General features: G+C 42.4%; 2 protein-coding genes across 11 annotated transcripts in view; both read right to left on the bottom strand.

Annotated features, from left to right (window-relative positions):
• The window catches only part of srrm3 (serine/arginine repetitive matrix 3), a 57,866-nt gene extending 47,633 nt beyond the window's left edge, over nucleotides 1-10,233 (bottom strand). For all 5 annotated transcript variants that reach the window (XM_086130556.1, XM_086130557.1, XM_086130558.1 and 2 more), the window contains exon 1: nucleotides 10,084-10,233. The gene's annotated coding sequence lies outside the window, so the exon portion shown is untranslated. The remainder of the gene's footprint in view (nucleotides 1-10,083) is intronic.
• On the bottom strand, nucleotides 10,149-25,551 carry mlxipl (MLX interacting protein like). Of its 6 annotated transcripts, none has more exons than XM_086130550.1 (19): nucleotides 25,046-25,551; nucleotides 22,459-22,565; nucleotides 22,286-22,368; nucleotides 22,128-22,217; nucleotides 22,005-22,046; nucleotides 18,104-18,281; nucleotides 17,233-17,313; nucleotides 16,671-16,819; nucleotides 16,032-16,593; nucleotides 15,863-15,936; nucleotides 14,518-14,764; nucleotides 13,350-13,462; nucleotides 13,127-13,249; nucleotides 12,902-13,029; nucleotides 12,645-12,768; nucleotides 12,083-12,212; nucleotides 11,840-11,999; nucleotides 11,249-11,319; nucleotides 10,149-10,290 (listed from the first exon to the last, which is right to left on the bottom strand). In XM_086130550.1, the coding sequence occupies exons 1-19, from the start codon at nucleotides 25,405-25,407 to the stop codon at nucleotides 10,280-10,282; spliced, it is 2,835 nt and encodes a 944-aa protein (XP_085986676.1). In that variant the 5' UTR covers nucleotides 25,408-25,551; the 3' UTR covers nucleotides 10,149-10,279. The 6 variants fall into 6 exon arrangements, with proteins under 6 accessions (XP_085986676.1, XP_085986677.1, XP_085986681.1 ...); XM_086130555.1 differs by lacking the exon at nucleotides 10,149-10,290 and having other exon boundaries at nucleotides 10,822-11,319; nucleotides 25,046-25,363; nucleotides 25,436-25,546; XM_086130551.1 differs by lacking the exon at nucleotides 10,149-10,290 and having other exon boundaries at nucleotides 10,821-11,319; nucleotides 13,127-13,207.
• Between the last annotated feature and the right edge of the window lie 182 nt (nucleotides 25,552-25,733).

The following is a 25,733-nucleotide window of genomic DNA, read 5'->3' as shown; positions in this document are numbered from 1 at the left end:
TCGGGGTCTATTAGACTGTCAATATCATAAAATCCAATTTTTTCACGTCATATTTTGATGAACCTACCTGTCCTATTACGCATACCTGTCAACTTTTCAGAGCGCCAACCTGTATAAACTACCAAAAAAATTCGTATAAAGAGCAAAAAATCCTTATAACATACCAAAGCATTTTATGTGTCAAAATAACGGCACAGAAAAAACCCACGAAATTTTCAATTATATTTATTGTAGATCTCCATAATACAATGTCTGGTTAATGCCCAATCATCATTCTACTTAGTGGCATTACTGTGTTCAGAGTTGTATTCCGGAAATGAAAGCATTCGAGTAGACGAGCACCATTCTGGGCAAAAGCAAACGGAACTACCTGTTAGGGGGGGAAAAAAAACAAAAAAACGGAAATTTTCAGAATCCGTATGATTTGTGCGATACGGCCATATACGTAAGATTCACCACAAAATCCGTATGAACTATGGCTAAACCGTATGAGTTGACAGGTATGTATTACGGTACTACAAATATCTGTTAACCACTGCTCATACGTAAACAATAAACTCCTCAAATCTGAACTTCAAAGATGCACGCCGAACCAAACTCCGATGTCATCCATGAGAGCAGTTTTAAACAGTTTTATGCAACAGAGGCAGATTTTTCATCACGGCCAAGCGCTAACCTTTGAACATTCGGGTAATTTAACTCGAGATTCCACTTGACTAGTCAAGATTTTCCTTGTGTATGATTACATCAATTTATTTATTTGTACAGCTCGACTTGTTGCAACGACCTCCCATTCACACCTATGTATGGGTTATTTAAAGTCTTCAAAGAAACCTAACAAGCATATTTTGTTAGACACTGGAACGATTACCCGGGGAAAACCAATGCAAGCACGGCAAGTGTGCAAATTTCTCACAAAATATCAGCCAAGCAACTCTTGACAGCCGGGCAAACGGTGTTGCCTCCTCACTTTTCTGTCGATGCACTGTGAACACCAGCAAGATGTGCATCACGGTTGCTATTGTTACAGTAGATGTTTTTTAATCTCAGTAACAGGAGGGCACTTAAGCTGATTTGATGTGTCAAATGAACAGCAAGAGCCTCATTCAATCATTCGGTGATGCCGAGTAAAGAATGCAACTGTTTTGATCCATTCAGATAATTAACATTTTATCCAAGCAAATGTCATACTAGACCCAGTGAGTCAAATCAAAAACACATTCCTTTATCCCCTTTAATAGTGAAAACTGTCGTGATAGAGTGTCACACAAACACGCTCAACACGTACGCAGATGATGCCAGCTACTCTGATCTAGAACATAGTTCCACAAAGAGAAGTCTGACAGATGGTTTCATCGCAAATAGGCCGGCTATTTGCAGTATAAAACCCATCCGCAGGATGTACCTCAAAGTCAATTCGCTATGTCAGCTTTCTCTGTATGCTGGTTTGTGTCAATAAATTGAGGCGGGCTGGTCCTTTGGGGTGCCGAGGACCGCAGCGCATTTGATTGCAGAGGAGGGAGCGGGCTGTAAATTGGCCGCGAAGGGTGAAAATAGGCAATGTGAAAGCATGAGTAAAAGGTCAGGTGAGCTGAAGGTACTCCAGTGGGCTCACGCTTGGCAGCTCAAAGGTCACACAAAGCCTTAGGCCAGACCAGGATGAAGAAGAAGACAGAAAATGTCACCGGGAGCAAATAAGCTGCAGAAAAAGTCGATATTGAGTGAGCGGCTAGAGTGTGCAAACGCTCGCGTCTTTCAAAGGGCGATAGCAAGTGGACAGTCGTCTCCTTGTATCGTAAAATACAACCGTTTTCAATTAGATTACATTTGGTTTGGTTTTTGAACAAGCTATGTTGAACATACCGAATTAACTTAACTCACTAGATAGCAGACCTCCACCAAGTCTCAACGGTTTCCAAAAATTGTGGAGTGGTTTATGTGCATTATTCATCTGTTTATTCGTTCGCAGGCTATTTTCTGGTTAGTGGAGGATGATAAGTCAACAGGTGGTTTTATGCCTTAGTGCAGGGGTGTCCAACCTGCGGCTGGCGAGCCGCATGCGGCTCTTTGGCTGGTTCAATGCGGCTCCCGGTCTTTCACATGACAAGCGTTGAAAACACCTCGGCAGTGGCGCTGCCATTCAAACAAAGGCGCGAAATGCACAGAATGCACTACGTCAACCTATCATCAATCCCGTTACTTGATTGACATAGAGGGCAACCAATCAGATGACTGAATCACTGCTCGTGTGCAAACAACGGCGCTAAGCTAGTCAGGGAATTATCTCTGATTTTAAGGCAGGGGGGCACACTAGAATAGTTGCCACCCATTTTGAAACCACAATCTCTCATCTTGTGTGGCAGTCGTGCTAATATCACTCGTCCACCATGCAGCTGTCACTTGAATCTTTTGTATAATTTAGGTCAAAATGTCTATGATGTTTAAAAAAAAAAAAAGACAGAAAAAAATATATCAAAATCTCGTGCAGGTTTTTGACTTATAGCGGTATATTAGCAGTCAAATATTAAATGTGTCGATATGATAAATTGTTTCTTATTCTGTCATAAGCATGCTCTGTGAGTACGAGTTGTGTTCTTTCTATTCAGGGATAAATTAACTGACTCGTCCTAAAAATAAATAACTCAATCAAATTGTAACATTCGAAGATGGAGGGAAAAAAATGGATCACGGCTAACATAGTATCCCATCCCCCTAATCTGCCACTGCCACAGTCCTTCTTTGGCCTTCTCCAGCCAGGTTATTAAAGAGTCTCACAAAGTGTGTCCATGCAGGCTTGCTGTAATATCCTCTGGCCAAGCAGCGCACCCAACGATGTACCGCCGCCCCTCCCTTGCCCTTTCCCTCCCCCATCACCATCTGTTTCCTGCACAGCATTCTGGCATACATCTCTGAAGAGCCAGTAAAAAAAATTTAAAAAGAAAGAAGTTACACTTTTGCAATCATTGCATCTCATAACAGGTGACCGGAGTATAAAGATAATTCTTTAAAATGAGAACTATACTAAGCCAGTAAGTTTAAAAAAGAAAAGCTATATATGCGTACGTGACTGCCTATAGGTTTGACCGTCCGCGGTTTTTATCTGCACCCTCAAAGACATACAGTAAATTCTTCCCCAATGAAAAAGGCACAGAGCATGGCTTTTCTCCTCGACAACACAGTCCTTTAAACCCAGCACAGGACCTGTGGAGGCGAATTGATGATATTGGAAGATACGGAGCAGAATACAGATGCGAAAAGCGGCAGAGGGGCTGAAGGGGAAAGCAACACTGTCAGTAAAAAAGCCGTGCCTTCTATACACCCGTTTGTGACGTCGACCCAGGGAACATGAAAAGTTCTGTGGAAATGTTTGAGCGACAGCTATAAACGGATATTTACATTGCATTCCTACTGCTGAGAGACACTCTTTACCATAACCACTAAAAGTATGAGTTGAGAAAAGCGATAGAGGCTCTTTCATGAGATTGGACAAGATACTTAAACGAGTCCCAGCAGCAAATAGAAGTGTCATAGAGCCAGCATCAAATATTCCTAAATCAATGTCTCAATTGAGCTTGCCCGCAATCACATTCCTCAAAATGTAACAAGGCTCAAGTGGTCATATGAGAGCAGCTCAGAGACTCAACTGCATCTCACCTCGACTTCGTCTCTAGGCCAAAGACACACACGGACACAACTGACAAGAACTTGAAGCCAACAAAAGTATTAATGAATAAAAATGAAATGAAAATTATGGTAACCCAATGAAAATCAAACATTGCTTTTGAATTGTGGTTCAACAGAATTATTTTGAAAACAGGACTGGACAAAAATGATGGTCCACCTAGGAAAAAAAAAGTGTCCTCTAGTTAGCATGAAAGGTTCTTTAAACTTGTAACCAGTCTGTCGGCCTGTTTGAAACGTGATACAGTAAGTAGGCACGGTGCTGTTTGGTGACATGGTGAGTACCACACTGAACATGGACCTAAGGATAAGAAGGAGAGCATTGTCAAAGGAGATGAGAAAGAAAATAAGAGGCAAACATAAAAGACAAAAGCTATGAGTGCATCTCCAGGATGTTTACTGTGACTACAGTTAAATGCAGTATACCACTGTGGACATCTCACTGTGTTTGGTATGGCTAACCAAAATTAAGTGTTATTATTATCTTTTTTTTAAATTTTGTTGTCTGTGTAAAACAAAGAAAAAAAATCTAACGAAGATTAAGAAAAAACAAGAGTTGCGTCTTAAACGCATTAATCTGAAATCGCAATGTTGGATGATACGGGGAAAAAAATCTTTCATTGCTTCGAGGATTTTTCTTGAAACTGATCACGACAATCAGACCCCTTAAGTTAAGCTTCACTTTACAATATGTATTGTATTAAATTCCGACTAAACATTTTGCATAAAAACTACAGATAGCTCGGTCTGTTTTTTTATGTATTAACCCTTTCATGCACGCTGTAACCTGATAACATGATACGCTGTCCACTGCATTCACCGCCGTCCCTAAAAGAGTTATCGTATTTTCCGCACTAAAAGGCGCACCTAAAAGTCTTCCATTTTCAGTGCGCCTTAAAATCAGATGTGCCTTGTGCATGGTCATTACGGTAATATTTCTGATCTTTCTTTCGGTTGGCGTTTCCTTGAGCGTAGCTCTATCTAGTGGATGCATTGTAGATTGCGTCTTATAATGCGGCGCACCCAATGTATGAAAAAAATTACAAAATAGGCCATTCTTTGAAGGTGCGCCTCATAATCCAGTGCGCCTTTTAGTGCGGAAAATACGGTAATGGTGTTGGCATCAATGGATACTACGTGAAAAGGTTCACCAGAAAACATTCTTATGTTTTCTCAATATAACGAACTGCAGACCAAGCATAAACTTCAGCTCAACTGTTCTGCTGCTTACTCAAGCAGAGACACAGACTGCCATGAGGGATGCCAGCTCATGTCTTCACTTTCCTCCCCTCTCAGTCTAGCGTCAGGCTGCGTCTGCCTGCCACCCAAATGCCCGATCAAGCTTCTAAATAATTCACAAGCCACTATCCATGTCAATTACCTGCTCACGCTCTCCCTGAAGTGGAAGGTTACCATAGATACACACGGGGGCTGCCCTGCAGTTTCAGTGGCGCGGCCATGCTCCAGTGCTATCACGCCGCTCCAATAATTTCCAAAAATATTTTGACTGCTGCAATTTCTTGTTTGTGAACCAGAGGCATGCCCGAGTGCAAGCTGGTTGATCTGATTTAATAAAAGATAAAGCAATGGCAAACCTAAATGAACATGTTTGGTACACTGTATGTTTTACCATGATATGATCGCAAATGCAATTTGCTAGACGACCACATTGGCAATATTCTCCAATAAAGGAGTAAAAACAAAAAATATTACACACTACTCATGCATGTCCAAAGATGGGAGTGTTTTTTTTTCCTCTTTTGTTAATAAAGTGGACTTGCATTCAGTGTCCAGTGAGTGTATATTGGACTGCATGGACGATCGACTTTCATATCCATCAGCCCACAAGCGCCGAGATGAGAGTAATGTTTACTTTGGATTCTGACTCCATATTTGAGGGCAGAAAAAGGGATGGGAGGATTTTTTTAAAAAATCGGTTTTGTTCTGCAAAGCAAAGTTCAAAGCTCCGCATCACATTTTCATGCACACAGCATTACTTTTATTTCTGCCTGTGCTCCTCTGTGTCCTATTTCCTGTCTTGTGGCCAAATAAATGAAATTGTATCCCGCGGCACTGCTCATGCTCTGACGACATTTTGTCATCTGCTGCTGGCTGCTGGTTTCACTCGATGAGAGACCGTCTCTCATTAAGCCCGGTCAGTACTGTTCCTCCGGCGCAATTACACTCTTGCTGGAATAACATGTTGTAGTCAAATGTAACTGCTCTTGAGCAAGGATCAATTAGCATGTTAATTAGGGATTTTGTCGCTTCATTGTTTTATAAAAGACCCCAAAAAATAGACAATCATTGACCAATAGATTACTGAGGCTCTCATTTCCTCAATTGAGGAGCTGTTCATTGTGTTTCGCTCTCTAGAGTCTCATCAGCCGTGCATGTAGCATTACAGTGGCATGTTCAAAATCACTTTCAACAATTTAAGGCCCTCCCCTTCCAGAGATAAATTATTTTATTAAGCCCTGGAGTAAAATCAGACGTTCATGACACCGGATAGAAATAAACACATACTGTATTTATCGGACCATGAGGCGCACTGTAAAGATATGATGTCACGGCGCCATGGTCACCAAGTTCAGCAGGCTGGCGGTCATCTCAGCATCGTGTTTTGGGCCAAATTTGTGGCGCATTATCACTGATAATCCAAAAATGAATCTGGCCGTCAAGTGAAGTCCCACCTAGCAAATTGGCTCACAATTCCTTGTCATATTTTAGCTCCTCCCTCATCCCGTCTCCACCCACCCCCGCGCTACCTCGACCGCTGCTCTGAGGACCTTTAAGGCAGATTTAAAGTTGGTGAGGTAGAGGAAAGGGATCCCTGGGGGAAAGTATCACACATACGCGCCCACATGCATGCACACAGTCCCAGAGAGCGCTAACAAGCGGCCTAGCGGTGCCTTTTGAACACTCGCCGAGTGGTGCTTCAAAAGGGCATAGCTCTAATAGAATACCTCAGTTTCTCAAGAGTGTATAGAATTCAAGAAATCAGTTCACTGTGGCATTTTATTTGTACAGCTCAAATTCAAACACAGACAGCATATCAGATGGGAGATGTTGTACAGAATGACGGGTTTAAAAAGGGCTATCGCACAAATAGATGACGGAATAGAGTTGAAGCACGTGTGAGTCCTAAATGAATAACTGGGAATAAATGTGGGACGGGCAAAATTCTTTCTCAACACCTTCCTGCCAACTTCACAAGTTGAGTTAAATCATTCATTTTAATCAATGTCTTTTTGCCCATGTTCATGAGGAAGGGGTGCAACGCGGGATTAAATTTCCCTTTGATCACAAGTTGAAGCAGACGTTCTTGTGATCTTCAAAGTTGCTTAAAAGCTTCCCGCAGAGGAATTTTGAACTCTGAAAATGAAGTTTAAACAGCGGATTGCCGGAAGACCCAACTTCAGATGCTACCAATCTTCATGAAAATTAACATTTGGGTCGATCACCGTGTTTGGCTTTGGCATAACATAAATGTCGCCCGGGTCAATTTACTACAGTAATACAGCAAGTATTGCCACTTACGGACAGCCGGCGTCTTAATATAAAACCGATCTTCTCCACCGAGCTCATCTCCTTCCGTGGAGGTATGAAAAATTCTGCGAAAATTATCATCGGTGCACCCCTACATCAGAGAGATCCATCCGCTCATGTTTCGAATAAATATTTTATACACACAGGCTTGTGAAATGACCAAGCAGTATACCACAAGAATTCCACAAATATAACTAAACGTTTGTGTGGGGATACTTAAAATAATGCAAATAGAAACCTAAAACAGCTATCCAGTGAGCAAGACTTCAGTAACCCCCCGTTGTGCTAACTTCCACACACAGACACACTGCGAAACAAAATGGTCTGAAACTGAAATAAGATAAGACATCAAAAACCACACTGTGACAGCGGAGACGGTGTGTGTGTGACTTCTTGTGAAAATATGGGTACACAAGGGACGATTATAAATGGAAACGCTTGAACACGGAAGGACTGGCTCGCTATTTTGTCTGCTCGAGCACTAGGAGACAAGCTTGCTATAAGGCCAGGGTGGGGATTTGCTTCGACTGATAAGCCTTTTTAGGTATAACCTCAAAGAAGGAGAAGACGGTGCGGTGTGCTTGCGAGAAGGTTGGCAATGATGAGGCAGAACAAAGAGAGCACGGGGCTTATAATTTTGCTCGTCGACGTGTGCTTTGAAAAGGCAACGAATCGAAATGAGCAAACGCTGTAAAAGCCACGCCAAGATTCCAAATGTAGTCATAACCTCAGAAAGGTGAAGCAGACGTTGCCCGTCACTATTTCACTCCTCCAGGATGCTAAAGAGCATTTCAAACCAAGATTTTTATATCCAGTCAAGTCATCACAATGGAAGGAGACTGATGAAGGGTTTTATGCACTTACATGCTTCGTACTGTAATGCCATTAGCATTTCTTTGAACAAAACATTTCTGAAAGTGACACTTCAAAAACCATACAGCACTAAAAATATCGTCCATCATCCTCTCTCCCACATGCCGACAAGCCTTTTGGACAAAGCAAAGACATCGCCACCTGACGTGCAGGCATAAAACCCGGTTGTGCCAAATTGCAGTTTCAAGTAGAAACTGAGCTCAATTGCTCTGACTCATGTTCCCCGTGGATCTCCACCTATTAGGCTTAGAATTTGCAGAGGGAGCTCCTGCTGCTCTTCCAATGGCACTCGCTCAACTGTTCCCTGCGTCCTCCCGTTCACGCATGGAGGGAAGTAGGACAGTGGGAGGAGCAGTTTGAGACCGCCAGAAGGATGCTCGAATGCAGGAGAACAACTGGAAACACTGCAGAATGGATGTGGTCGGGGCAAATTGGTCTTGCTGCAAATCTCAGGTTAATGACAACACAGAGCTGAGTCCAAACAGATGTGCTGCCAAATACACGTGCAGTCAGGGGTGCTTAAATGTAAAAAGTACGGTAGTCCTCCATGTACAAAGTAACTGGTGAGTAACTTCAGATCTATTTGTTTATTTATCCAATCAGGGCAGGAATGTCAAAAAGACGAAACTATAAAATAGGAATGTGCTACTTCAACTTTTGGCTCTGTGTGATTGGTGAAACAAGGTCAAACAGTGGAACCGATTACGTTGGATTGGTGAAAGAGTCATGTGACTGCACCCGAGGCACAGGTCTCTCCGTTTCTATTTCACAAAAAATATTGAGGTAAAAGTATGCTGCATTAAAACTACCCTGACAAATACACTTCATTCAAAAAGTGATTTTAGTAACTTAGCAACAACTTCCCTTACCTGAGGCTCTCTCGCCCACAACCACATTGTGACGAAAAGACTTCTTTCCAACACCGTCCCACTCATTGGCCATCCTCAAACTCCAATTAAATTTTAGTTCTACCAGACAAATCCATGACCAAAAAGTCTGGACCGAACGCAATCTGAATCTATACTGACATACCAACCAACATTTCCACCATTCAATAATAGCTCATCTGAATCAATTCTATCAATCTGATATCTCTATATGACTAAAGCCGACCATCCATCTGCAGTTAGCATGTGCACATATCTTGTGACCATTCTCGTTGATTTTGCATGCTCGTGAGCTACAAAGATTATATTGTGTATATATATATATATATATATATACATATATTTTTTTTTAATGAACTCACATTAGGAGTGGTTCAGCTTTTAGCTCAAGTGGCCGACTTCTAATCTAAAAGTGGTTCATTGCTCAACCCTTGTGTGACTTTCTTTTAATAAACTAAATGCATGCAAGTAAAATCTCAAAAGCTTTTTTGTAAAAATGACTGCATTTCCGAGTAAAAAAACAAACAACCCGAATTTTAAAGCAACTGGGTTTTTTTCTGTGTAAAATTTATTCTCAAATTCTACCAACTATAGTCATTTTAGAGTAAAATACATGCAAGTAAATAAGTAATTTTCTGTGTATTTATCTGACGGCGTTGAGATCAGAGTGTGAGTGCAGTAGAGATTTACAACGCGGTGGCTGGTTTCATTTAACTCCAACAAAAAGAGAGATGTGACATGTTGTCCCGTGGCTGCATGCGGAGGAGGAGGAGGAGACAGACGGGGGTGAAAGAAGGGGAGGGGGCGGGCGGCTTGACAATGAAGCGGCAGCTGGCCGAGGGGAGGCTGCGAAACATGGACGAGGGCAAGAACGGCACCATCTGCACCGCGACGGGAGGCTGTGGCAACAACACAACACGTCCGTGTTGCCTTTGTCAACCAAAACTAACCACTAAACAGTCTTTTCAGACGCAGACACGCCGCGTTCGCCAATACTGACCCTATATTTACAACACCAGTTCGTTATCCTTCCTTCGGTGATGCCACACTATTACCGACTTAATCCTACGTAAGCTACTTCGAAAACTCTTACCTTTCCTTTCCCGCAGTCTTCGGACAGGTAATCGGAGGCGTCCCCAGCCGATATCGGCGTGCGTTCCTAGCTCTTGTGCGCTGGGTAGCTGGTGCTGTTGTTGTGGAGCCGTAGCTTGGTCCTCTTCGTTCCTCCTTTGCGGCATTAGCAAAGTCCCCGCAGCCTGTGCTCGGCTTGTGGTGCTGAAGTGGACAGCTCACCGAGCAGCTGTGGGGAAGAGAGAAGAAGGGGAAATTAACGTTTTATCCAGGTAGTCTGTAGACAGCGCCCCCTATCGAAAGGGAGGTTCAGAGTGCAACGTGAAGCCCTTCGTGATAGCGACATCTACTGGAGGAGTAAAGACGTGCAAGGTGATGGCTTGACCTATTACGGTGGCGCCGAAACGCAAGGCATAATAAGCACAAAAAAATAAAGCAAACAAAAAGAAAAACAGCAAATGAAAAAACAAATATTACGACAAACCAAACAGAAGGACAAAAAAAGCGAAGCATAACGACATGACATTATGTAGGTAGGTACTGGTCGGGAGATATGTTGAGGGTTTTGTTTAGTTTGTGTTTTTGATGTGCTACTGTCGAAGTTGTTTTGTTCTGTTTTTTCAATACGGTTGCGTTTTTCTGTTTTTTGCTTTGTTATTTTGGGGCAGTTTAGTTCACGTCCTGTTTATTTTTTCTTGCTCGGTGTAGTTATTTGTTTTTAGGTTTTTTGATGAGTTGTTGGGTTTAAATATGTTGCTTTATTATTTGTTTTTGATGCTCCGTTTAATTATTTGGTTTTCGTATGCTGCTGTGTTCAGGTTGTTTTTTTATTTTTAATTTCTTGATGTTTTGCACTTCAGTTCCCTCGTGTCTAGTGGTGAAAAGTAAAGTTTCCAAGTGATGACTTTGGAGATAGAATGGTTCTGCCCGATGCCATATTTTGGCTTATATTACAATGGTAATTTACACAACTGTAAATTGCATACAACGGTCATTATAAGATGATTTTGCACATGGAAATTAAGTTGCATTATCTGTTTACTTCACAACGATGCAGCTTACACAAAGCTAAAATGCTGGAATTTGCTCTGGGGAGACTAGAATGCTCTGCTTCAAAAGCCTTTTTGCGCAAGAACGTTTCTGTCATAGGGCATGAGAGCGTATTGTTTTACAAAGCCACACCTTACCATGGAGTCCAAAAATGCAGCAAGAAACACACGATTTGCTGAGAGTGCTACACCATCCATCCATCCGATTTCTGATCCGGGCAGAGGGGAGGCGGGGAAGAAACCCGGTTGCCAGCCAATCGCAGGGCACACAAGAGACGAACAATCATCAGCACTCACACTCACACCTTAGAACAATTCAATCAGCCTGCCATGCATGTATTTGGAATGTGGGAGGAAACCGGAGTGGTGCTGAACGAAAAACTAAATTAATTGTTCATTATGAACCTTGTGGTTCATAATGTTAGGGCGGGCTACGTAAAAAATGACTACAGTACACTTTCAACTTTTACTACTTAATAGGAGTAACACTCAAAAGTACACTGTGTGTCTCTCTCTCAAACACACACAATAATAAACACTGTTTTCTACATACTGCTTTCTGAGAAATAACATCAAAACACTGTATTTTTCACCTGGCTGAGGAACAAGTATAGAATGCAAGTGACATTTTTAGGCATATGTTCTTTTAACAGCCAGTGAATTTTAGAGGAAATAATGCAGAATTACAAGTCTAAAAATGGACTATTGGACTTTTTTTTTTTCAGTCACATGTTGCCTATATTGTCTTGAGAAGGGTGGAGTATGGAGTGGTCCAAGGTGGTAGGGGGCTCATCCTGAGTGACGGCAAGAGTGGCCTGCTCGGGCAGCAGGCTTGGGTCAGTTAGGATGGATGTAGTTGTGCTCAGGAGACGGAGTGAACTCAGGACCACTGCGAATCAAACAACACACAATTTAAAGTGGAGACAGAAATAACAAGAATCCAATGAATTAGATGAGTTGTGTATGGCTGACTGGGTCTTAGAGATGGCAGAGAGCAGTGTTGGTCCAGCCAGGACAAAGTGGACTGGCACAGTTGTTCCACACTGGCAGTGGACACCATTCCATTATAGGACTCAAAAAGTGGCTCGATGATGATGCTGAACTGAGAACAAGTTGAGGAAATAAAGGCAGGTTAATGGAACACTCTAAATTGTCCTGCGATTGGCTGACGACCAGTTCAGGGTGTACCCCGCCTACTGCCCGAAGACAGCTGAGATAAGCTCCAGCATGTCCCGCGACCCTTGTGAGGATATGCGGATCAGAGAATTGATGAATGACGTGTTCAGTTTGTCAATGACTATTCTGTCAGAGAAGCTCACTATTTGGTGGACAGGTCCCAACAGATTGCTTGCGACAGAGACTAGAACCTCACACCTCTTGACTGTGACGATAACGTGCTAACCACTACGTCACCATACGCCGTTTGCCCTTGTACAGCATTGAGTTAACTCATGAATGTTCAAACATTATGACATCTGTTTTCTCTTTCCACGTTTCACCCCTGCCTCTTGTGTTTGTTCACAGTGAAAGATACAATCCAGAACTTCCAGTTTTGGAGTGTCTGTGCCTGGACGTATTCCCGGAACTTTTGCCTCATGTGGTCAAATCGCTGCCGTGTGATGGGTACACCTGCGGCTGGTAGCTGCTGTTGGCATGCACTGCAAAAAAAACAACAAGAACAAATAAACATGCATGCATACATACATAAATAAGTGTGTGTGTGGGGGGTATATACACAGTAGCCATTGTTCCTACACAACACACACCGTTCAACCAAACTAAATGTCTCACTTGATGGCAGAATTCAGGAGCTGGATCTCATCTCGGAGTCTCTGAGCCTCCTCGTGCAGCAGAGTTTTCTCTTGCTGCATCTTACTGATGTACTCGGCGGTCTTCTGTAATGTGGTGGCTTTGCTGATCTGAGCCAGCAGGCAGACAAGATACTGCATGTCAGCCATTACACCGTGCTGATCCCCCCCCCCCACTATTTCATGATTCTGTGTCCTTTTACCCTACCTTGATGCTTGGCTGTGAGCTGAGTGTTGTCACAAGGTTATGTAAAGTGTCAAATCCCAGTTTGATGTTGAAACGCCTCTTCTGTTCGGCAGAAATGTGGGTTATCCTCCTGCTCTCTGTGTGCTACAGAATACATTAAACATCACACAGTCTATATATCTTGGCACATTTCTTCCGAACAGATTCAGCACTGCCCTTTTCAATTGAAAAACAATTGATTTACCTTACTCATTTCTATCATCCCATATCCGAGAAAACCTGAATGTGAAGATTCTGGATTAGAAGATTTCTCAAGCAGGGTTGGGGGCGATGTTTGGCCTGGATAACCTGGAAAATCTATTTGAAAATCCAATAACAATGACTAAGAGTAGGTATGTTACAAGCAATTTCTATTCTTTGAAAGATTTAATCTCATGCGTCACAAAATCGCGGCATGTAGAAATTACTGTGTACTGCATGTTGTTAACATAAAACTGTCCATAAATTTTCTTTAGCGCTTGCACAACCTTGAGCTGGTTGCGAAGCTAATCGCATGGCACATACAAAGAAACAACTGTTCACACTCACATGTATAGGTCAATTTTGAGGTTTCAATTAACCAAACATGCAAACATGCTTTTGGAATGAGGGAGGAATGTGGGAGGAAGCTGGAATGCATTGAGAAAACCCACACAAGCATCAGGAGAACAACACAGGAAGGCCAGAGCTGCAACGTGAGAATTGTGAGGCAGATGTGACATCCACTACTTTACAGTTATCATTCATTCATTTTCCGATCCGCTTTATCCACACAAGGGTCGCAGGGGGTGCTGGAGCCTATCCCAGGTGCCTTCGGGCAGTAGGCGGGGGACACCCTGAACCGGTTGCCAGCCAATCACAGGGCACACAGAGACGCGAACAACCATCCGCGCTCACACTCACACCTAGGGACAATTTTGAGTGCTCAATCGGCCTGCCATGCATGTTTTTGGAATGTGGGAGGAAACCGGAGTACCCGGAGAAAACCCATGCAAGCCCGGGGAGAACATGCAAACTCCACACAGGGAGGCCGGAGCTGGAATTGAACCTCTTGTACCTCTGCACTGTGAGGTCGACATGCTAATCACTGGGCCACTGGGCCACTTAAAGTTATCAGTCAGCCCAAAAAAAACAATGCATTTCAAAAACATGCTTGTTATGATTATAAATAAAAGACTTTGAAAATATGAATGGCTGTTTGGTCAAAGTCGTGCCTGAAGGCAATAGGACAGATTCTGATTACCCGTGACTACAACGAAGACAAGTGGTGGTGTTGAAAAAATGATGGATAACAGGGGCAAAATATGAGAAAAACCCTCTCAGTGTGAGAAAATATTCCATAGCAATGAAGTGTACTGTGTTACGCTGCATACCTGTTAAGATGCTCCTGTCTGTGCCATAAAGCTGGACAGGTGACAGTTTCTCAGTCTTGGGGACGAGAAGGGTAGTGCTGGTGTGAGCAGTTTCATCAGTGAGCAGGGCGGGCGCTGTTGAGCATTTGGAGGTTCGACTTTGACCTTGAGCTGAACTCTGGTTGCGCAACGCTGGGGTCATTCCATGCCAAGCGGCTCCATGCAGCACTTGAGACGAAGCTCCTCCAACATGCCCACTGGAGGAAGCCTGTCGCAAAACACATTATTTGTTAGACAAAGTACGCATACTGGACGAGAGGAAAAGTAAGCGAGAGTAAATCGCCAAGTATAGAAGGACCAACACTCATTTAGGGTCAATTTGACACTATGGAATTCAAGTTAGAGTCAGAGTTGGGAGTTAAACATTCATTTGTGTTTTTTTTTCAATGTGGGATGAAGCCAGAGTTCCTGAAATAAATAGAGTTCCCATCCGCATGGGTAGAATATGCAAACGTCACGCAAGCTGAGATTTGAAACCTCGAACCTCAGCAGTGTAATGCAGACATATTAAACATGAGTACACTATGCTGCCAGACATTCAACATAGTCCTATATATTTGGGGTATGCCTTTTTTTTCAATACACAAATATTGCCAAACTAAATCCTGATCGAAGGCAGCTTCATGTCTCGTGATTAGCACCTTAGTCTCTCAGTTCTCCCTTGTGCTTACTTGGGTTTTCTGAAGGGTAAAAATTATGGAGGAACAAAACTAGAAGTAAAACAGAACATTGTCATGGTAACTGTATCTTAAAAAACTCTTTCATTACACAAGACGTACTTGTACGTCATTTTAAAATTAGGCCCCGCCTACCAAGGACGTACTTGTAGGTCTAAGTCTTTTTTTTTTTTTGCATCATAGCGAGGAGGGTCTGATGCAATCTGTGATTGAGAATAAACCGTTGGCATTGTAAATCATGTAAAAAAGCGACCAGTAGGTGGCAGTGGTGCCTCGCGTGATTGAAATGCATGCTTTTACAAAAAGCTCTTTTTCTCAGTTTTTTGCCCAGGAATCGCCATTTTGCTGAAGAATAGAAAAAGATGTAAACAAAAGTTTTTTATCTGCTTAAAGAAGAGTGTCCAAACTTTATTTTGGTAGGCTCCATGTTTATAGCATTAGAACCAAATATTCTGTGGGCTTTGCAAGATCAGTCAAAAATCCAGTAAAACGCTGGGATTGAGGGGGTTGCTCCAGTGAAAATGGCTGGGATTGAATGAGTTAATTTTGGTCATGTCTTTTTACCACAACTTTAGAAAGTTGTTAGAGATAAGTGGCACCGAGCACATTGCCGCGAAAAGCGTGCTCACCGAAGCACTCGAAGATGGTAACTTCTGACCTTCGACTGTCACATAAGTCGTTTCAAACCCAACCGTTGGCTTCCCTGAAAGCACAAACAAGCACAAGTTAGTCATGCGTATGTTACTTTTCAAGATGAATAACAACAGCGACAACAAACTCCCACTCACGGACGGGTACCTGTGGAGAGCAGCTTCGCCAGGCAGCTCGTGGGGGCGGTGGACGAAGCATAAGACAGACCCACAGGTGGACCGAATGGCATTTCTCCTCCTTTCTTTTGCTTGTGTTTTCCTCGCACGTCTGTGGTCGACACTTGTTCAGGAACCGCAAAGCGGTGCAATGTGCCTCCGGGAGGCTGGGCTGCGTGAACCGGGTCAGACATGTAGCCGAGAGAGGGGCATGGAGCTTGGGGGTACGTGTCCCCTGGGTGAGGGTATCTATGTCCCTGTTGCGTACTGTCCACTGTGGAGGCAGTGTGAGTGATGACGGTCGGCGTTGTGCTGGCCGTCGCGTGGTAGCCGAATTTGTGACATGGGAATGGGGAAAATAAAGGGACGGCAGCAGAGAACACCTGCTCAACGTTGGCGGGGAATGAAGCAGGGACAACGGGATCAGTGTATGATTGCAGTCTAAATGCCGCGGTGGTCGAGTGGTATCCACTACAATGCTGGTTTAGTCCGCTACCTTCTGTTTGAGATTTAGATGATGTGGCCTGAGGCCAATTATCAGATGACAAAGCAGCCTGCGGAAAAAAAAAAAAGGCTTATGATTTGATTTGCCAGACTGTAATGCGGTGAATATAACTACGTGTGCAAGTACCTGTGAGATGTGGGTGTCAATGAATAGATGAGGAGCTGCGTGCAAAGTTGCAACAGGGGCAAGTGCAATATTGGATGAAATTTCATCATAGCCTGAGTCTGCAAAACCTGACTGGTCACATGGCTGGACCCCCGCGTTCATGAAGATATCTGTGAAAAGGCCAAAGCAAAACTCACAAAGGCACGGTAAAAGGAGAATCCTATTTTTTTTTTCAATCATTTTATTTTCCATGATGATGTGCGCAAAGCAGTCATTTTGGCCTCACTACTGCGGGTGACAGAAGAAAGTTGTTTTCACTCATCACCTTTTGTAATATTGGAGTCATAAATTAACTTAAGTGTCCACTTTATATTGGACCTGTCTGGACATTTGAGCGCCACAAGTCAATTAGCGGTCAATGAAAGGTCATATCAATAGGCTAACAGCACAAAGACAACGCGTACTGATGTGGACATTTCAAATAATCAAGTTCAGAAATCATCAGTGCATCCACTGGGAAAATCTGATTTACTTTAATTATTTGCGAAAAAAGAAAACAGACACATGCGGTGAAAAAGAGTACCTGGTATATCCATGAAATCATCCAAGTTGGGTTGCAGAGGAGTCAGGCCTGGCTGAATCATGTCAGCATTAGTCGTGTACGCTGAGGAGGGAAACGATATCACCATGAACGGTACATTAGATCAGAGAAGAGTGTGATTCAGGAGTCCTATGAAACTTCACTCCAATAAAATGTGACCTATAAAATCAATACAACTGCTGTAATGAATTTGTTGATGAACACAGCCATTTGTTGCTGAGCACATTTCACCCAACTTCATCCAAACTGCTCCTTTGGCCAAAGGAAAAAAAAATTTATAGAAAAAGACATAAACCAGACAGATTACACTGTAAAATCGATGCCACAACTTAAGTTGAAAAAATAAATCTCACTTGTTTTAAGGTCTGGAGACTGGTTTGGCTGATTAGATCTTGTAACAAGTTGCTTCTTATACTTTGGGATCAGTATCTCATCAAAACGGAGATTTTAAGGACATTTCATCTTCGGCATTTGTCAACATGACCTCCCAAAATATTCTCATGTATTCAGATTGATCCTAAAAAGGCCCATTTGAGATACATTCCTATATAATGAAGCTTGCTCTACCAAGCGTACTTTGGGGGGGGGGGGGGGGGGGGGGTCTGTGTGATTTCTCCAATAAAATCTCTTTGGCCTCTAAAGCAAAGCAGAGCAATGCAGCTTTCATCAGTCCACAAAATGCTGTGCCATTTCTCCTAACGCCAGCCAATGTGTTCTTTGAGAAGAACAAAATAAAAGGCAAATGTCACTAAAGCACTTTTTTTCACTTTCTGTAAAAGCACAAACACATTTAATAACATCTTCGTTTTATTCTGAAGGGCACTGGCGCAGCCAAAACCGATTGCTTACTTACTGTTGTGCCACTCGCTGCTGGCCCAGGGGCATTGCTTCTGTGTCATGGTGAAGAGAGTGTCAGAGATGTCAGACAGAAGGTAGTCCAGGTCAAACATGTGAGCCTCCTCTGGTGTCGCCTCAGGCTCGGGGTACAGCTGACTGGACCATTTCTCCAACTTTGCCTGGCAGATTTGACCCTTGAGGACATCATATAAAAGATGAGAAAACCATCGTCAATCCCCAACCTAACCTATTTAAAGGCTCGGAAATAACGTGTTATTGTCGTGAAACTGCCCCGCAGCAGATCGAGAACTACACAAAACGAAATACAGTATCGATATAAAGTGCTCAGTACCAACCTCTTGTCTAAATCCAGACCTGAAAGCCACATAGAAGGTCCCTACACAGCCTTTCCTTCTGCCCAATATGTGTCGCTTCATTATGATCATCCACATTCGAGATCACATTTATAGGGAAGACCGGAGGACGACGTCCTGTTTGGATTACGTCTAAGCACACGACTTGTTCCTCCTGCAATTTGTTTTTGCCAACTGATTGGCCGTCATTGAAGAATAGTATGCATGTGCAAGTAGAAAAGAGTAAAGATTGACTGTGTGCGTCTGTGTGTGTGTGTGTGTGTGTGTGTGGTGGATGATGAAAAATACATAGAGGGCATACTGTTCAAAAGCACAAGCCCCCTTCCGGGTAATCATTATGCTGGGTTTGTTCATTTATTTTGACGTCTCACCATTTCAATAAGAAGGGCGGTCTTTTGTCCCTGACCTACATGTAATTCTACGACAGTAGTCATCCTCACGTGCGGATGAAAAGGAGGACTTAAAGTCCCCCATCAACTGAAGCGGTAAGCACAGACGCAAACGCACGGCTTGCAATTTCCTAGTTCCGGTGAATTGCCTTTTTTTAAGGGATTTCCTGTCGGTACATTTCATTCGTATTTTCATTATTGAGCTGGGGAAACGGGTAGGGAGATCAAATGAAGGAAAGTTATGAACCAGTAGTTTTTATGGTCACTAAATACAGTCGAAATTTGTTTCAATGTACCACGTTTACGTTTTCACCCTTATAACGGTTACATTTCAAAGTCCCGATTTCACGTAATTCATTTTCCATTTGACTATTTTGCTTACAACGAACACCATTATAAGGTAAACTTCATTATAACGTCCAGATTTTTCCCACAAAATGGTGAAAAGGCCCTTCGTTACAATGAACCGTGTGACGCTAATTGCTGCCGCGACCTTGCTTATGAACAAAACGTACAGCGCAGGACTCCCCTCCATTGCTTAGCGATGCGACTGATTGACTTGTGTGTCATCGTACTTCCGGAGGCACGGCGCACATGGTCTGAAAACGTGTGTGGTAAACGGAAGTAAATCTCTCACTGTGAAGACTGAAATTGTCTCTCACTTTCGAGTGTGAAAAAATAGTCATGCATGAAAGCCATTCCCACTTTTCTACTCCCCCGACAAGGAAAAGTCCCCCTGTTGCGTAATACGAACTATATTTCTCTGCCCTTGCCTCGCAACGAGGTTCACTACAACGAAAACAAGCCTTCCGCAAAAGTCTAATCTGACCTCAGCCTGCCACAGCGACTCCTACTGCTTCGCTCCGAAGCAGCAACAGCAACCACCACACTGGTTTTTAAGCATGTGCAGTACAGCAAGTATTTGTTATTGTTAGTTTCAGACGCAACACGAAAGTTGCATTGCTAAAATGGCTACAAAACGGACCTTTGCATGCCAAGGAGTTAAGAAAAGAAGAACTCCGACACTTGAAGCGAGATAAAAGTAATACAAAAGAAAGATGGAGGAAGCAAAGTAAAAGACATTCTGCAAGAAATTGATGAAAGTGAAAGTGAATGCTGATCGTAAATTTCACAATTTCTTTCCCGTTTTTTTTCTTTCTATATGAAGTGTCAAATAAGTGTATGCTCATAATTATACACTGTCAGAATAAAAATAAAGAGTTCACATATACGTTTTGTGTGTGTGTGTGTGTGTGTGTTTACATCTGAGATCAAATTTGCTACAGTGAAAAGTCCCCTGTTGTGAAAAATTTCTTGCTGCAATCATGATTTGGTTGTAGAGGAGTTTCACTGTTGCCATGAGTCATTTTAAAGGCCGATTTGAAATAAGGCACATTTTTAATCAAATTAAAGTCCATGAATTATTGTTCCTTGCTTTTGAATCTCCAAGAGAGCATATCTAGCTTTCAAAATGCTTTTATAGTTTTCCCTAAAAAAATGTTTTTACATACAACATAGATCCATATATATAGTCCCTAGACAAGCCTGGTTTACTTCAGGTAGCAGAGTGGTTAACACATCTGCTTCACAGTTCTGAGGTGAGGTTTCAAATCTCAGCATCAGCCTGTTTGGAATCGGCATGTTCTCCCTGTGATTCTGCTTTCTGAATGAGTTTGCAAAAGAATGCAAATGCGATTCAAAATAGTACGGAACTTGCCATTCAAAGATTATAATCCATAGGGCGACATACAGTGGGATAGCAGACACCAGTCTTCTTTAGTGCACCTTGACCTATCAACCGGAATCTATACTTTGATTTCATTTGACATGATCTTGATCTTTGCATCCAGTGACATGGGGAAGGTGGCAGCAGTGAAAACAAATGAATTGTGAGGTGGCTCAGTTGATCACTGCACTGTGTTTTGAGAAGACACGTGTCCTCACTTTAAAGCTATTGTCAGTGAGGCACTTCCAGAGCGTCCGTCCTCATTGCCGTTCTTCCGCCTCTACTTCCTTTCACCATCTTTTGATCGTTTCTGAATTTGACGTCACTGTTGAACGTGCTGTTTTTTGTTGTTGTTGTTGTTTTTTAATCAGGCATATCAGGAAATAGGTCAGATTTGATTAAATTGCTGCGCTTCTTCCCTACAAAATAAATATGACACTTCAAGAGGGCGATTGTTGCTGCTCGCGATGATCATGCGTCAGTTTGGAGCATGACGCAAGTTCTGTTGTGAACGCTTTTATCTCAGGCAAAGCAATTTTCCTTTCCACTTATCTGATTGAGGTTGAACCCACGAGGTAAAAATAGTTGTGTGGCTGATCGTACAGTACGTTGGACTGCAGCTGCATTCAAAAGTCAACAGCCAAAATGAGGCCGATGTCAATGTCAAATTCAGCTGTCAAGGGTCAAACTCCATGTTTGTGTTGCCAGCCAAACACAAGGCGCATATGACAACTGAAGTTTTCATTTAACATAATAAGCATGTTTTTGTTTTTTAAATGGGGGGGAGAATACCCAGAGAAACAAGTTTTAGCGCATGGAAACTCCACTTTGGAGGGCCCCGGGCTGGATCCAAATCCCAAAGCTCAGAACTGTGAGGCAAAACCAGTAGGCGCGTTCGCAATTCATCATTTCTTCTTTCCTGAAGGGATGACACTTCGCGAGACTGGCTGCGAACATCACTGACCAACATCTGTCACTTCCTGTTCACTTTGGATTTGACCAGCAGCCAGTTTACACAGCTAATTGGTAAAACAGATGAACCTGAATTAATTGTACCCTCTGCTGGTTCCACAAAGCCTACTGTATATTTCTTCCTGACGGAGAGACTTACATAACATGACCTTGTCGATAACAACATCTGCCGGATAAACTTCCACGTGAGTGAAGAAAAATGTTCTTTGAAAAATAAATAAATCCACGTATGGACTTCATATACTTCCCAAAATGCATAGTAGGTTTTCTACTCAGCCATATGCCTGTCCTTGAAAAACATCGCTGATACAATCAATTAGTTTTTCGTTCAAATAAAACCAAGGACTATAATCGTTCTAAAGTTATAATTGTGACTATAGTCCCATACATTTACATCTATTCCAATGAACATTTGAACGTGACATCATGAAACAGCAGGACTCGAACTTGTCATACCTCTTGCAGCATTGACAGAATGCCATCCTTCTCTTTTTGAAGCTGTAAAGGAACAACAAGATAACAGGTCAAAGGTGGAAGTGGAGAAAAAAAATACAAGAAAGAGAAAATCCAAATACTTACTCTTTTCTTGTAATATATCCTCCACTTGTGATACTCTTTGATGACCACCTCAATTCGCCGCTTCCAGTAGCTGCCTTCTAGTACAATCGCCTGTATAAATAAAACCGTTGCATTATGGAAAGCATCAAAAGGAATCCACAATAACACCAGTTACTTACTTCAGGCTTTCTGTGGGCATCTGCCTCAGATCCCTCCAATGGGGTGACAAAGCCACATACAGGATTTTTCCGCTTCTCCACATCTAAACAGTCGTCAGAAATCGCCACTTTACAAATTCTGAACAGATGATGCTACTTTCGTGTGCAGAAGTTTATAAGTGGAGAAGACTCACACTGGATGAACCATGCTCTCCAAATTGCATTGTTTAGACGGATTTTATCTCGCCACAGTAACCGCAGTCCCTTGAACGACTTCCACTTTGGGGAGACAATCTTGCCACTAGAAAGTAAACAAAAAGACGATAACTTTGCTGCTTTCCTTTTCAAACCTTAAAAAAATTGAAAGAAACCATCACGCCTGAGGAAAAACATTCAACAAGAGGCAGAAGGCATGGCAACCAAGGTGTCAATGATCACGAGTCCTGGGCCCACTTGTAGCCGGCACAGCCCCCACAGCCTCGTTCTGGGTAGCCACCTGTGAGTTTGGGCTTCGGGAGCTTTGCTGAATCTACTGTGGGAAATCCACATCCAGAAAATTAAAAACTCAGACAAAGGTGAAAATAGGAGTTGCCTTAAAGAGGTATGGGGGCTTCAAGAACAATTAGCAACAATCAGCTCTTTTTAATTTTTAATATTGTATATTATACAATATTAATTAATACCACCCCCCCCCCCCCAGAAAATATCCCATTTAGTGTTATAGAAACACATCGTTAAGAATAAGTCATGCAACCAACAGAGTAGCTCTGACTAATTTTATTATTGTTGTGTTAATGTTAGCTAAGCATTTGTTGAATCTGGATATGCGTTGTCTGTAAATTTGAGAATCGTGCTTGCACATGTTATTGAAAGGCATGACTTTGCTCAGACACTTGAAGAAGTTTTAGCACAGCAAATTCCCCCTTCGAGGTACTCGAACATTTTTTTTAAAGCGGTGACATTGATGAATGTCTTTGTTGAAAAGCTGTCCCGATCTTGACTAATGGGACTGCATCTCGCTAATTTGGGTTCGCCAGAGTCTCTCTGCTTTTACAGAATCGAGAGAGAGACGGCTAATGTGAGACACTCACAGAGTTGCTAGGAAGCCAAGCCGAAGAGCACATTTCAACATGCTTCTAACGAAGGGGCATCAGGGGTTCTCACACACACAAAACAGCCACGACGGCAATTTGCTGCAGGAGGAAAAACACTGTACTGGAGTCTTGTTAATAAAAAATATTTGTGGCACATAATTGGGAGGGTGGGTGGAGGGGAGAGAACGGCAATTTAAGATGGAAACAATTATCTAAATAAAGTTAACTTTGACGTGGGAGCAGGCCTTGTATCACATAATAGATAGCTGAGCAGTATTGGTCATTTACCTTTTCAAATATTGTGGTTTAGATGATTAGTCAGCCTAATTTAGTTAAAGCACAAACCTGTAATAAAGCTCTATGAAAAAAGAAAAAAAGCAAGACAAACACACTGTGTCAAAATGAGACAGGGGTATCATTGCAACAATTCTGCATTACCTCAGCCCTACTCAGATCTATCCCGTGCGGCCAACTAGAATCAAAGTCCAGTTTGTGGTTAAGTTTCCAAGCGGTTGCACAACAAACAAGAGCAACACACATGCGCGCGCACACGAACATGATCACCTTTTACAAGTCTGGAACAATATCAACAAACCAATTGAATGTTTTTTAACTCATGGAATCCCAGCCATTTTTGACGGTATTGTTTTTCAGTGCAAAGGAAACTCTAGCATGAAAATACCATTCAAGAACAGGATCAAAATGCTGAACAAAGAAATGAACATTAAATGCAAGAACTCATTTTGTGAATTTTTCCACAAAACAACTCTCTCGAAGTTTATTATGGCAGTATGTTTGTCCGGCATATCATTCCAAATCCACTAAAAAGGGTTCGTTAAATTTTTTTTTCAAAATATAAATTAATTAATTAAAAACCTTTTTGGTTTCCTCTTACCAATTGGGCCACTCACTGTGGTCACGGGCCAACAGTTGTCCATCACTAGTACATGTTTGCATAATGTTTAAGAACTGCTTTTAAGCTTTTACTTAGGTAAAATTTTCCTGTCACTTTTTTGTACAGTATATTTATTTTCCCCATGTTTCAAATGTGGTTTTCAAGATTGTAAAATATAGTTTTTGGGGATTTATAGTTAACACCTACTACAGTGTGCTTCACTATTTTCATGTTGGTGATTTTGGTGGTGAGAACTAAGAATTATTTTTATTATGATTAATACTTGACTGTACATGTAAATGCTTTAACATGCACGTTAAACTTTTAGCATCTTTTCTCAATAAGGTCCTCTAAACAATTTTAAATCATTTTTCTTTTATTTTCGAAATTGTATTTCGTTACTTCATTTGAAAATGTTTTTAAAGTTTGATTAATGTGTTTAAATGGTGTCAATTTACGTTTTGCGCAATATTTGTATCGGTAAGTTATTTCTGTATTCTCTGCTTTGCTTCGGAATGTTGTTAACTTTAGAGTTTGTAAATGTGTCTTGGCGTGTGTGAGGCACATAGAGTTGCCTTGTTTGTGAAACGTGCTACATAAATAAAACTGGACTGTCTTGCTTTGCGTAAAAACTTTTCGAAACACTGCACTAGTAAATGGATCTTGAAGTCGTTATCAAGAAGAGCGACTAAATGCTCAAACGGATTTCCGTAGAAGTACGTTTTAAAACCAAGTTATAGGCGCCAAAAATGATTAAAACGTGCAGTCGGGGTCTTGGAGTGGCCCACGTACCTGTAGGCCAGGGACATGCACTCAAACAGGCGGGTTAGTGTCGGGTCGATGCTCAGGCTTCCGGAGCTGAACGGCCCGTAGCGGTACGTCTGACACCAGGTCCGATTCACCGTGTCGAAATCGTACCTCGGGCACCGTCCGCCTTTCAAGCCTCCCGGTGATGCGTCGCGGTGGGGTGACGACACCATAAAGTGCCCGCTGTGGATGACCTGCGTATAGGTGAAAGGCGCGTACGCCGGCCCGCTGGCAGGTGACTGAGCGTGTTCTGCCTCGGGTTCGGAGGTGTCGCGGAGGTCGCTGGCGACGACTTTACGGACTCTGCAGTTAGCCGCCATTGTCGCGTTTTCAGTCCGTGTTACCATTCACAAAAATGCGACGATCAGGACGAACCTCCTGCTTTTCTTCTTTCAATGAAGAAATATCGTACAGTGACCGACTTTGGGGTTTCCTCTTGACAGCTGAGCCGCTTCACCAGGCGTCACGATTTTTTCCTCCGAGTGGACGATTGTGCAACAGCACTCTGTCCACTTCGATGGTGTTAAAGTCCTTAAGGGAAGCCCGAGGTGGTAATTATTAATAGACTTTTTTTTTTTTTTGAGGGAACAACCTTCATTCAGTATGAGGCCAATCAGTGCAATATTCCACCATATGGCACCGTGATGTGGGGAAAAATGCTCCCTAAATTACA

This window comes from Hippocampus guttulatus, chromosome 15, assembly GCF_054856545.1.
Source record: "Hippocampus guttulatus isolate MCC_2025c chromosome 15, RoL_Hgut_1.0, whole genome shotgun sequence".
Taxonomy (NCBI): domain Eukaryota; kingdom Metazoa; phylum Chordata; class Actinopteri; order Syngnathiformes; family Syngnathidae; genus Hippocampus; species Hippocampus guttulatus.
The sequence above is the reverse complement of the archived record's forward strand: the minus strand, read 5'-3'. Positions and strand labels throughout refer to the sequence as shown.

Bases quoted from the DNA above. Each gene is read 5' to 3' on its own strand.
- mlxipl (XM_086130549.1), bottom strand. From the start codon at position 25,407: ATGGTAACACGGACTGAAAACGCGACAATGGCGGCTAACTGCAGAGTC. The intron at 22,566-25,045 runs GTACGTGGGCCA...TTTACTTTCTAG, and splicing joins TGCATGTCCCTGGCCTACAG to TGGCAAGATTGTCTCCCCAA. The intron at 12,000-12,082 runs GTCAGCCATACA...TTTGATTCGCAG, and splicing joins TCTGCCATCTCTAAGACCCA to TGGTCCTGAGTTCACTCCGT.